The 13,155-nt window shown below is 34.6% G+C and overlaps 2 protein-coding genes across 2 annotated transcripts in view; both read left to right on the forward strand.

Moving 5' to 3' along the window:
• Positions 1-5,490, forward strand: part of LOC126706704 (serine carboxypeptidase-like 18) — a 34,413-nt gene extending 28,923 nt beyond the window's left edge. The window contains exons 12-15 of the mRNA XM_050406241.1: positions 3,949-4,062; positions 4,208-4,262; positions 4,352-4,410; positions 5,445-5,490. Of these exons, the coding sequence (XP_050262198.1) occupies positions 3,949-4,062; positions 4,208-4,262; positions 4,352-4,410; positions 5,445-5,475 (259 nt within the window). The 3' untranslated portion in view covers positions 5,476-5,490. The remainder of the gene's footprint in view (positions 1-3,948; positions 4,063-4,207; positions 4,263-4,351; positions 4,411-5,444) is intronic.
• Positions 1-13,155, forward strand: part of LOC126706703 (serine carboxypeptidase-like 13) — a 78,710-nt gene that overhangs the window by 28,876 nt on the left and 36,679 nt on the right. The gene's annotated exons all lie outside the window — the stretch shown is intronic.

Below are 13,155 nucleotides of genomic sequence, written 5' to 3' on the forward strand. Positions count from 1 at the left end.
TCAGTATGCTTTTGATCCTTTAGTCCATCCTTCAGCCCATTGGGCTCAGTCATGGACCAGCGGTATTTCGATCTTTGCAAGTTGCCCGACAGGTCCAGATACATCGTTGGTCAAGAGGGAAGGGTTGTGACTACAGATGGATCAAAGAGAGCTCATTAATCTTGTCGTCCCCCCTCAAGGGGATACTTGATGGATCCAAGAACTTAAATATCAAAAATGCCCTTATCAATAAGATTGGCATAAACTTACGCTGCAACCCAAAAAATAAAAATAAAAGTAAAGAAGGTTGGCATGAGTTTCGTTTTCATAATTAAAAATTTAAAACCCATTTGACAAATCTGTTGGTTTGTTGCTTGTCAAATGGTGGACCCGCCCGACCCAACCTACTCATGGGAAATGGTGACTCGGAGCAATAGCAAAGCTTGGACTTAATTACTTAATTGCCCCTCCTAGCCCACAAAATTTTTTGAAGGCCCTTTATGGTGGAATGGTGACACTCTTGTCTTTGCGCATACCTGATTTCTCAGAAGTCAGAAAGGACCACAAAAAGAGCGGGGTAGGCCCCACAAAAAATTGTCTTTATCGATCAAAATTGTTTTTTTTTTTTTTTTTCATTTAATTTTATTATGAATTTTTTTATGAAATTTTTACTTATATAAGTAATAGATTTTTTTTATTTTTATTTTATTTTAATGTCAAACATCATTTGAAAAAGGAAATAAAATATTTTCTATTTTATCTTTTTTTATTAGGTTTAAAATCTATAAAATTGTAATTAGAGATTTGAAACAAAAAAGTAAGTGGTTTAATCATTAAAGGAAATAAAAAAAAAATTATTAAAGGTGATATAAAATTATCAAAGAACCCAAGTTCTTAACAAAATAATTTATAATATTAAATGTAAGTGTCAAAAATAAAAGATAATTATAATTACATAATAAACTCTAAAGTTCAAGATTACATTTAAGTTAAATTTTGAAGTTTTTAGGTGCATATACGTTTATAGTGAAACTCTTAAAATGTTAAAATTTGGTCATTAAACTAGTATTAACCGAAATATCATATTTCACATGAGTTATACTTTTTCTAGCTACTGAAAATCCTTTCATGCATAAGCTGGAATTTGACTGAAAAAAAAAGAAAGGCACAAAATTACTCATTCATGTGTAAGAGAACCCCTTACAAATAAATGCAATATAATGACTTTTTTTGGACCTTCTTAAAGTAAAATTGCTCAATATTCATAATGGTTATTTATTATTAAAATTGGTCTTAGGTACTTGTGTGTGTGTTGCTTATAATTTTTCTCCTAAAATAATCCGATCATGGCTCCACCATTAATTTGGATGGTCTCTATCTCTATTTCTTTTGAGGATTTGGTTCCTTTATTTGTAAAAGTGTAAACCCTGATTTGCTTCCACCACACGATAAGTGCGGGTGTGTGTGGCGTATAAATTGTATAAAGTCATCACTGATCAATCAAATTTCTTTAGGTGTAATTGGTCACTTAAACTTAAATTGGACTTTCATAACTCCAGTTGTATTGAGTGATTCTATTATAAGTGAAGTTGTAATACTAAATTTGATAAACTAGTTTCTCTACGTTGATATATGAAATTATTAATTAAAATTTAAAAATACCTCACTTAGAGTTGAATTTAGATCTGAACTATATATAGCCCGTTCGGACCTAAACGCAATCACAGTGGTCTCAAAGAATAGTTTCAAACACGATCGTTGTCATGGAAAGATTAGACCTTCAAACTTTTCGCATCTCAGACCATTCAAATGTTTTAATTTAATTTTTATTTTTTGGGATTTGGGTGTAGCATTAACCTTAACAAACCTTTCAGGTATGATTGTTGGTGGCAAATTGTATTTCCAAGGTCAAACAAACAAATGAATGGTAGCTAGAGAGAGAAGTATTGTTAACCTTTGATCTTTCCTGCTATTTCGTCTACCTAACCTATCAAAATAAAACAATAAAAAATGAAGTTGAAAGGCTGTTATCGGCTTATTACTTTATTTTGTCCCCTTCTCCGTATGATTACAACAAAACAAATTACAAGACTGTAGTACTAACAATAACAACAGCAGTCTTTATTCTCAAATTGTGAGGACTTTATCAATTCTCATTCTCAATAAACAAGCAAAATTAATTCATTCATAAAAAAAAAGTACAAAATTTTACGATAATCGTCGACCTGTTGAAATATTTCTCTTCATTTAAATAGCTGTAGGAGTAGGACTAACTATATGCAAACAATATGACACTAATCGCTCACACAAACAAAGTTATATGACTTACTATGCCCTGCCTAAATTTACTTTTTAAAACTATATATATGTGTTCAAAAAAGAAAAAAAGAAAAAAAACCTTTAAAAGAACCACGGACAAAATGGGGAGCAGAGCAGAGCAATGGTAGTGTGAGTGGGTATCTCAAAATTGACCTTGATTCCTTGAAGCGCAACTACTAATAAATTAGGCCCCTACTCCTGCATGATTCGCTCATGGTCTATAAATAAACTAAGCACAAGTTGCATAGAGGACGAGTGCTCTTTCACACATTGGTACGATCTGCTAGGTAATTATACTAAATTACTAATAAACATGGATAACGATATAATTGATAGACCATATCATTTAGTTATGAAAAATTATATATAAATTAGGGTTGAAACTTGAAAGAACATGCAGCATCAGTTAACCGTTCTTTTTTTTTTTTTTTTTTCTTTTTTTTTTTTTAATTAATTAATTTTTTTTTATTTTTTTATTTTATAAGTATTAATTGGGTTTGAATTAGATACCCAATTAGATCCAAGTATCGTTTATACAAAATACCTTTGGAACATTTACTATTTTTTTTTTTTTTTTGTCATTTGTCTAGTTAATTATTATGGATTTTGGATCCCGAATCCTCATTCTTTTTACGCTTATGTTATAATCAGCAAAATAAGATACAAAAGGCAACGGCTACAAAAATAAATACAAACTTAATAATTGTCGAAAATCTGTTTCCCAAGATTGTTTATTAGGGATGGCAATTTTGCCCCGTCCCGTCCTGCTTGATCGACCCCTCCCTACTTCACCCCACGCAAGCTTTCCCGGCCTCGAAAAGGTAGTGGGGTAGGGATGAGGTGAGATTTTAGCTTTGCACCACGGGGTGGGGCAAGATTTTAGCCCTGCACCACGGGGTGGGGCGGGGATGGGTTTAGATTTTTTAGAACCAACATGTCCCACCCCGCCCCATCCCCGCCTTATCCTGCATTGATAAGGGTTAAATTGTAATTTTTTCATATTTTAAAATTCTACTATTTAAACAAATATATCATTAGCTTATTTTATTCTACCAAACATGGATTTCTACCTTTTTTTTTTTCTCTCTCTCTCTCTAGCAAGGTTGGAAATAAGGTACCAATTTATATATATATATATATATATTGTCTTTCTTATAAAGAACTTTATATACTATTGAATCATTGATTTTGTATTATGAGATTTTTGTTTTTGTTGTGATATTATCTTATTAAACACTTTAATAATATTAGGGAAATTCTATCGTACCCCCCCCCCCCCCTTTTTTAGGGGGGTATGATACCCACTCGTAGGCAACTTGCTATATTAGGTTAGCTATTGCTAGTTTATTGTCATAATACATATCTGTCATATCACAAGCTGCTTCTTGGCCATACAATTCAATTAACACTAACCAAGGTTTACAAGGTATTACTTTAATTAAAAAAACTACCCATAGAAACACAAATCTGTGAACAATAACAAGTTGGTTCAAAATGTTTACATAGGACATTACTATTAACACCTTCACTAGATTCCATTTTTCATTGCTGGGAATTAAAAATTTGATATAATCAGTTCAAATTTCATCTTATGTTTTATTGAAATTCTTATTGAACAATGGTTTTCTTGTTTTGTTCCAAATAACACAGCGGTGATCATGACATGGTTATTCCATACATAGCTACGCATGCATGGATAGTATCGCTAAACCTTACTATTGCCCATGATTGGAGGCCATGGTTTGTTGATGGGCAAGTCGCAGGGTAAGTTTCTACCTCAACTTTCATGTTTCAGCAACCCTATAGCCTCTTCCACCATCCCCCTAACTTTTTAAATTTTAAATACAAGTTATATTCTAATATAAAGCTTATAATTGTTTTATGGATTATTTTTAATTGTATTGTGCAGATTCACAATGCAGTATACATCTAAAAAGTACTGCTTGACATTTGCAACAGTAAAGGCAAGAATAAGTAACTAGTTAATTGTTCCATATAAAAATATTTTCCAAGTAATAGCCACAAGTTAACTCTAGCATTTGCTTCTTTGTAGGGAGGGGGGCATACAGCTCCAGAGTACAAGCCCAATGAATGTCTTGCCATGATTGATAGGTGGCTATCTTACTATCCCCTCTAGTGAATAGTGGATTTTACCAATCCATTCAATTAAGTAGGCTTTTAGTGCATCTCACATTTCAAGTAATTTTAGTTGTCTACTCAATATAAAATGATAAAAAAACTTCTTCACTTTTTTATTTCCATTCTTTGATTCCCGTTCATGAATAAATTTAAATATAAGTTCCTTCCGTTGAGCCTTTAAATATAATGTATCCAAATCTTCTTGCTATAATATACATTGTATTCTTGATAGATTTATCCCCTAAACTCAAAAAATATGCATGAGATGAGTATTGGAACCAACAAAGATAGAATGATATGCAAACCAAGTTCAACATAGCTTGGTTGTTGGGCCTTAATTTTAATTCTAACATCAATCATACATACAACTTTCAATTTCAAGGATGATGTGATTTGACCTAACTTGCTATGTTTTCTCTTATAATATTGTTTTTATTTATTTATTTAGCCCACTATTGGAAATTATAATACATATTTTAAGCGATTGCTTGGAACTTGTAAAATCCATAACTAAATTACCATTAAAAAAAAAAAAAATTCAAAATGGACAAGATTTCTTGTGGATATTCTTCAAATTATTATATGTCAATTACAACTATTCAACCTCATGAGCACATAGATATACACGTGATGACTTACATTGTATTTGATTATAAAATGGATTCATGGGTCTTTCCATGTTGGATCCACATGAAGGAATGGGGGTTTGTAATTTAAGATTTCTTGTCATCAATGAGTTCAAAATGTTTAATGCAACTCTCAAGTGGATTTTGGTCGATCTTTAATGAGACAATGTGTGTCGATGGTTTTTTTTTTTTTTTTTTTTTTTTTTAACCAACAGACTATTCATGGTTTGTAATTGTAAAGGGTTATTGAATTCAGAATAAACTTGGTTCTTGCATACTTATGGTTGAAATTGGTGTTTATGTTGGATGTGTGATAAGGTATACATATATAGTACATTTGGAAAATCTATGACAATAAATGATGGTGCACAAAATTGTCAGTGAGCTGATCGTCCACACACGTGTTGAATGAGGTACCTGAAGAACAAAGAAGATGAATAACCTACAGAGAGTATCAGTGGGGTGTTGGCCAAAGACCCTCCGAAGGTTAAGTTAGTAATAGAAGAATCTCCAATAACTCAAAAGTGTAAGAGTTAGAAAATTGTACGTACCTTGAGATAGTTAAGGTTTGATGTTTATATAATTGTAGAGAGCCAACCAGAATCCCTTGATTTTTGGTGGGTGGGGGGGGGGGGGGGGGGTGTGTTTCCTTATAGAGAAGGCATGGAATCATTACTCCAACATCCTAGGGCTTTCCTTCCCATATTGAGAAGATACATGTGTGGAGAGGAGTCTTTGGACGTGGTGTACAAGCTTTTTCCATATAAGGATGTATAAGTAGAGAACACGTAAGTGCCTGTGGGACCCACCGTATTCATCTGTTACCCCGTTCTCTCACCCATTAGTATGCTTTTGATCTATTAGTCCATCCTTCAGCCCGTCGGGCTCGGTCATGGACAAGCGGTATTTCGATCTTTGCAAGTTGCCCGACGGGTCCAGATACGTCGTTGGTCAAGAGGGAAGGGTGGTGACTACCAATGGATCAAAGAGAGCTCATTAATCTTGTCATCCCCCCTCAAGGGGATACCTAATGGATCCAAGAACTTAAAATGTTAAAAATGCCCTTATCAATAAGATTGGCATAAACTTACGCAGCAACCCAAAAAATAAAAATAAAAGTAAAGAAGGTTGGCATGAGTTCTGTTTTCATAATTAAAAGTTTAAAACCCATTTGACAAGTCTGTTGGTTGTTGCTTGTCAAATGGTGGACCCGCCCGACCCGACCTACTCATGGGAAATGGTGACTCGGAGCAATAGCAAAGCTTGGAGTTAATTACTTAATTGCCCCCCCTAGCCCACAAAATTTTTTGAAGGCCCTTAATGGTGGAATGGTGACACTCTTGTCTTTGCGCATACCTGATTTCTCAGAAGCAGGACCACAAAAAGAGCGGGGGTAGGCCCCACAAAAAATTGTCTTTATCGATCAAAATTGTTTTTATTTATTTATTATTTTTTAATGTCAAACATCATTTGAAAAAGGAAATAAAATATTTTCTATTTTATCTTTTTTTATTAGGTTTAAAATCTATAAAATTGTAATTAGAGATTTGAAACAAAAAAGTAAGAGGTTTAATCATTAAAAGGAAAAAAAAATTATTGAAGGTGATATAAAATTATCAAAGAACCCAAGTTCTTAACAAAATAATTTATTATATTAAATGTGAGTGTCAAAAATAAAAGATAATTATAATTACATAATAAACTCTAAAGTTCAAGATTGCATTTAAGTTAAATTTCGAAGTTTAGGTGCATATACGCTTGTAGTGAAACTCTTAAAATGTTAAAATTTGGTCATTAAACTAGTATTAACCGAAATATCATATTTCACATGAGTTATACTTTTTCTAGCTACTGAAAATCCTTTCATGCATAAGCTGGAATTTGACTGAAAAAAAAAAAAGAAAAAGAAAAAGAAAAAGAAAAAGAAAGGCACAAAATTACTCATTCATGTGTAAGAGAACCCCTTACAAATAAATGCAATATAATGACTTTTTTTGGACTTTCTTAAAGTAAAATTGCTCAATATTCATAATGGTTATTTATTATTCAAATTGGCCTTAGGTACTTGTGTGTGTGTTGCTTATAATTTTTCTCCTAAAATAATCCGATCATGGCTCCACCATTAACTTGGATGGTCTCAATCTCTATTTCTTTTGAGGATTTGGTCCCTTTGTTTGTAAAAGTGTAAACCCTGATTTGCTTCCACCACACGTTAAGTGCGGGTGTGTCTGGTGTATAAATTGTATAAAGTCATCACTGATCAATCAAATTTCTTTAGGTGTAATTGGTCACTTAAACTTAAATTGGACTTTTATAAGTCCAGTTGTATTGAGTGATTCTATTATAAGGGAAGTTGTAATACTAAATTTGATAAACTAGTTTCTCTACGTTGATATATGAAATTATTAATTAAAATTTAAAAATACCTCACTTAGAGTTAAATTTAGCTCTAAACTATATATAGCCCGTTCGGACCTAAACGCAATTACAATGGTCTCAAAGAATAGTTTCAAACACGATCGTTGTCATGGAAAGATTAGACCTTCAAACTTTTCGCATCTCAGACCATTCAAATTTTTTAATTTTAATTTTAATTTTATTTTTTGGGATTTGGGTGTAGCATTAACCTTAACAAACCTTTCAGGTATGATTGTTGGTGGCAAATTGTAATTCCAAGGTCAAACAAACAAATGAATGGTAGCTAGAGAGAGAAGTATTGTTAACCTTTGATCTTTCCTGCTATTACGTCTACTTCACCTATCAAAATAAAACAATAAAAAATGAAAGTTGAAAGGCTTATTACTTTATTTTGTTCCCTTCTCCGTATGATTACAACAAAACAAATTACAAGACTGTATTACTAACAATAACAACAGCAGTCTTTATTCTCAAATTTTGAGGACCTTATCAATTCTCATTCTCAATAAACAAGCAAAATTAATTCATTCATAAAAAAAAGTACAAAATTTTACGTTAATCGTCGACCTGTTGAAATATTCTCTTCATTTAAATAGCTGTAGGAGTAGGACTAACCATATGCAAACAATATGACACTAATCGCTCACACAAACAAAGTTATATGACTTACTATGCCCTGCCTAAATTAACTTTTTAAAACTATATATATGTGTTCAAAAAAGAAAAAAAGAAAAAAAACCTTTAAAAGAACGACGGACAAAATGGGGAGCAGAGAAGAGCAATGGTAGTGTGAGTGGGTATCTCAAAATTGACCTTGATTCCTTGAAGCGCAACTACTAATAAATTAGGCCCCTACTCCTGCATGATTCGCTCATGGTCTATAAATAAACTAAGCACAAGTTGCATAGAGGACGAGTGCTCTTTCACACATTGGTACGATCTGCTAGGTAATTATACTAAATTACTAATAAACATGGATAACGATATAATTGATAGACCATATCATTTAGTTATGAAAAATTATATATAAATTAGGGTTGAAACTTGAAAGAACATGCAGCATCAGTTAACCGTTCTTTTTTTTTTTTTTTTTTTTAATTTATTTTTTTTAATTTTTTTTTATAAGTATTAATTGGGTTTGAATTAGATACCCAATTAGATCCAAGTATCGTTTATACAAAATACCTTTGGAACATTTACTATTTTTTTTTTTTTTTTTGTCATTTGTCTAGTTAATTATTATGGATTTTGGATCCCGAATCCTCATTCTTTTTACGCTTATGTTATAATCAGCAAAATAAGATACAAAAGGCAACGGCTACAAAAATAAATACAAACTTAATAATTGTCGAAAATCTGTTTCCCAAGACTGTTTATTAGGGATGGCAATTTTGCCCTGTCCCGCCCTGCTTGACCGAGCCCTCCCTACTTCACCCCACGCAAGCTTTCCCGGCCTCGAAAAGGTAGTGGGGTAGGGATGAGGTGAGATTTTAGCTTTGCACCACGGGGTGGGGCAAGATTTTAGCCCTGCACCACGGGGTGGGGCGGGGATGGGTTTAGATTTTTTAGAACCAACATGTCCCACCCCGCCCCATCCCCGCCTTATCCTGCATTGATAAGGGTTAAATTGTAAATTTTTCATATTTTAAAATTCTACTATTTAAACAAATATATCATTAGCTTATTTTATTCTACCAAACAAGGATTTCTACCTTTTTTTTTTTTTTTTTTTTTTTTTTTTTTTTTTTTTTTTTTCTCTCTCTCTCTCTCTAGCAAGGTTGGAAATAAGGTACCAATTTATATATATATATATATATATATTCTTTCTTATAAAGAACTTTATATACTATTGAATCATTGATTTTGTATTATGAGATTTTTGTTTTTGTTGTGATATTATCTTATTAAACACTTTAATAATATTAGGGAAATTCTATTGTACCCCCCCCCCTCCTTTTTTAGGGGGGTATGATACCCACTAGTAGGCAACTTGCTATATTAAGTTACCATTTTCTCACATTTGATGGTATTATCCTCACATTGTGTGGTACTAATATCACATGTGACTGTACTTTTGTCATATTTTGTAGTTCCCTTATTTTTTCTCATATTTGATTGTACCATCCTCACATTGTGCGGTACCAACATCACATGTGACTATACTTTTGTCACATTTGATGGTTTCCTAATTTTTTTTTTCTCACATTTGATTGTACCATTCTCACATTGTGCAGTACCAACTTCACTTGTGACTAAACTTTTGTCACATTTGATGGTTCCCTTATTTTTTTCTCACATTTGATGGTACTATCCTCACATTGTGTAGTACCAACATCACATGTGACTGTACTTTTGTTACATTCAACAGTTTTTTTTTTCCCGACATTTGATTGTATCATCCTTACATTGTGCAGTACCAACATCACATATGACTATACTTTTGTCACATTCAATGGTTCCCTTATTTTTTTTCTCACATTTAATTGTACGATTCTCATATTGTGCAATACCAAAATCACATGTGACTGTACTTTTGTCACATTCGGTGGTTCCCTTATTTTTTTTTTCTTACATTTGATTGTACCATCTTCACATTGTGCAGTACCAACATCACATGTGATTGTGCTTTGGTCATATTCGGTGGTTCCTTTATTTTTTTTTTCTCACATTTGATTGTACCATCTTCACATTGTGCAGTACCAAAATCACATGTGATTGTACTTTTGTTACATTCGGTGGTCTAGTACCACAAATTTTTTTTTTTGGGTTGTTAAAGTCTTAATTTCCTTTTCTGTTAGTGACCCTGGAGTCAGGCTAAGGTAGAAAATTCAACTTAAGACCTATTGGAAGCAAAGATAGTGTCTAGTACCATAGGGTTTGTTTTTCCGTACCATGATCCCAATGCCATGGCTTGGGCCTCTTCGATATCCTTCGTTACTCTCTAGATTTAATAGTAGTAAACATGGATAATGTACAGACTTCTATACATACCAATTAAAAGTAATACTTTTTTAAGTTAGATACATTCCATGGCCTAGCTATTGGTCTTTCATCTAGGTCCTCCAGCTAATATGCCCCTGTCCTCGCAATAGATGTGGCTCAATATGGCCTCTACCAATTAGGTCCTAGATTTTTCATGGTAGGATCTCTGGTGTTCTCCAAGACTTTCCTCAACACTAAATCTCTTGGTATAAACTCCATGCACTTAATGCTCTTGTTGTATCTGCGTCTAATCTTTTGTTGATAATTAGCCAATTTCGCCGAGGCCATTTCACAATTTTCTTCCATGAGGTCCAAGTGCTTGCTAAGTAGTTGATTTTTGCTATCCTCAGTGAATCCGTCAGTTCGAGAAGTGGGTAATCTCGTCTCCACAGGGATTATTGCTTCAGCACCATCGGTCATTGAGAATGGAGTTTTCCTGGTTGACCTCTTAAGAGTGGTTTGGTATGCCCACAGCATGCTAGGTAGCTCCTCAACTCATGTTCCTTTAGAATTATCCAATATTTTCTTTTAACCATTCATGATAGACTTATTTGTTGCCTTAGTTTGACCATTACCTTGGGGGTAAAATGGAGTGGAATACTTGTTCGTGATGCCCAACTCCGAGTAGTATCGTCGGAATGCTTTACTATCAAACTGTAGCTCGTTGTCTGATATCAAAATCTTTGGTACGCTGAATCGAGTCACTAGGTTCCTCCACAGAAACCTTTTGACATCGGTGTCCCATATGTTAGCTAGGGGCTTGGCTTTGACCCACTTGCTGAAGTAGTCCACTCCAACTAAGATCCACCTTCTATTGCCAGTCACCTTAGGGAAAGGGCCCACTATATCTAGTCCCCATTGGGCAAATGGCCAAGAACTAGATATTGGATTAAGAACTCCTCCGGGCTAATGGATGCTTGAAGCAAATCTTTGGTATTAGTCACACTTCTTAGAAAACTCTTACGCTTGCTTTTGCATGCTCGGCCACCAATATCCTTGGGTCAGTGCTCTACGTGTAAGGGACCTCCCTCCTGTGTGACTCCCACATATCCCCTTGTGTAACTCCCCCAGGATTATATAGACCGCCTCAGGATGGAGTTATAGCAAGTAAAGTCTTGAGTATGACCTTTTGTGCAGCTTTCCTTCTTCGGATACCCAATATCTAGGTGACTTTCATTTGATTTTCTCGACCTCATGTCTATCGTCAGGAAGATTTCCTTCCTAAAGGTATACCACAAGGGGGTACATCCAGCTGGGAGATGGACGTATACTTAAGATCATGGCCTCTTTAGGGGGTAAAGTGCTAGGAAAGGGAAAGAACTCTACCGATACAATCTCGGGAGTGGATTTGCCACTGACGAAGCCAAAGTAGCCAAAGAATCAGTGTGACTGTTACTTCCCTTGGAGATTTGCAAAATACCCACTTTTTCAAATTGACCCCTCAAGATCCTGACTTCTTTCAGGTAGCTCACCATTCTTTAATCTTTAGCCTCAAATTCTCCATTAACCTAGCTGACAATAAGCCGAGAGTCACAATGAAATTGCATTTTAACTGCTCCTACTTGCTTAGACATCCGAAGGGGAGCTTCACATTCTGTTTCATTGGTTGATGCTTGAAAACCCAACCTAAACGACTTTTCTAACCTGACATCCTTTAGGGAGATTGGAACTGTGCCAACTCCTACTCCTCGACAGTTTGAGGCTCTGTCCACATATACTTGCCATGTCGAGTCCCATTTTGGATTTTCTTGCTTACTTCCTCCGACCCATAACACTTCGGGTGCCTTGGGGTGAATTCCACGATGAAATCTGCCAAGACCGATCCTTTAATAGAGGTTTTAGGTTCGTACTAAATGTCAAAGGCCCCTAAAAATGCCCCTCACTTTGCTATTCTATTCGAGAATTATACTCTCCTAAGCAAGGCCTGCAAAGGGTAAGACTATCACCGTATGAGCTTGGAAAAATGGGGCAATTTCTGAGTAGCATGGATTAGTGCTAAAGTAGCCTTCTTGAGGGGGAGATAGCGCATTTCCACTTCCATGAGAGTTTTGCTCACATAGAAGATTGGCTTTTGAATATCTTGATCTAATTGGATTAGTACGACACTTAACGCGTGGTCTGTCACAAGTAAGTACATGTACAACATTTCTCCTACTACCGGTCAGGACAGGATTAGAGCTTGAGATAAATACAGCTTTAATTCGTCGAATGCCACTTGACACTCGTCTGTCCACCAGAAGTCCTTCCACTTCTTCAACAACTGAAAGAAAAGTTTACACTTGTTCATGGATCTAGAGATTAATCGATTTAGAGTTGTAGTCATACCTGTCAAGCGTTAGACCTCCTTTGGGTTCCTCGGGGGTTTTAGGTTTTGCAAAGCTATAATCTGATTCGGATTCACTTCAATACCCCTATTCGTTACTAGATATCCGAGGAACTTCCTCGAGCTTACTCCGAAGGCACATTTGGAGGCGTTTAGCTTTAAACAGTGTTTATGAAGAGTCTCAAATGTTTCCACAAGATTAGAGAGATGTTCTCCCTTGGCTTTACTTTTCACCACCATGTCATCTATATAAGCTACCATATTTCTCCCTAATTGTTTCTTGAACATTTTAGTAACCATCCTCTGATATCTCGATCCCACGTTCTTTAACTCGAATGGCATAACTTTATAATGGTAGTTGCTCGTGGA

The sequence above is a fragment of the Quercus robur genome, chromosome 11 (assembly GCF_932294415.1).
Source record: "Quercus robur chromosome 11, dhQueRobu3.1, whole genome shotgun sequence".
Classification (NCBI taxonomy): domain Eukaryota; kingdom Viridiplantae; phylum Streptophyta; class Magnoliopsida; order Fagales; family Fagaceae; genus Quercus; species Quercus robur.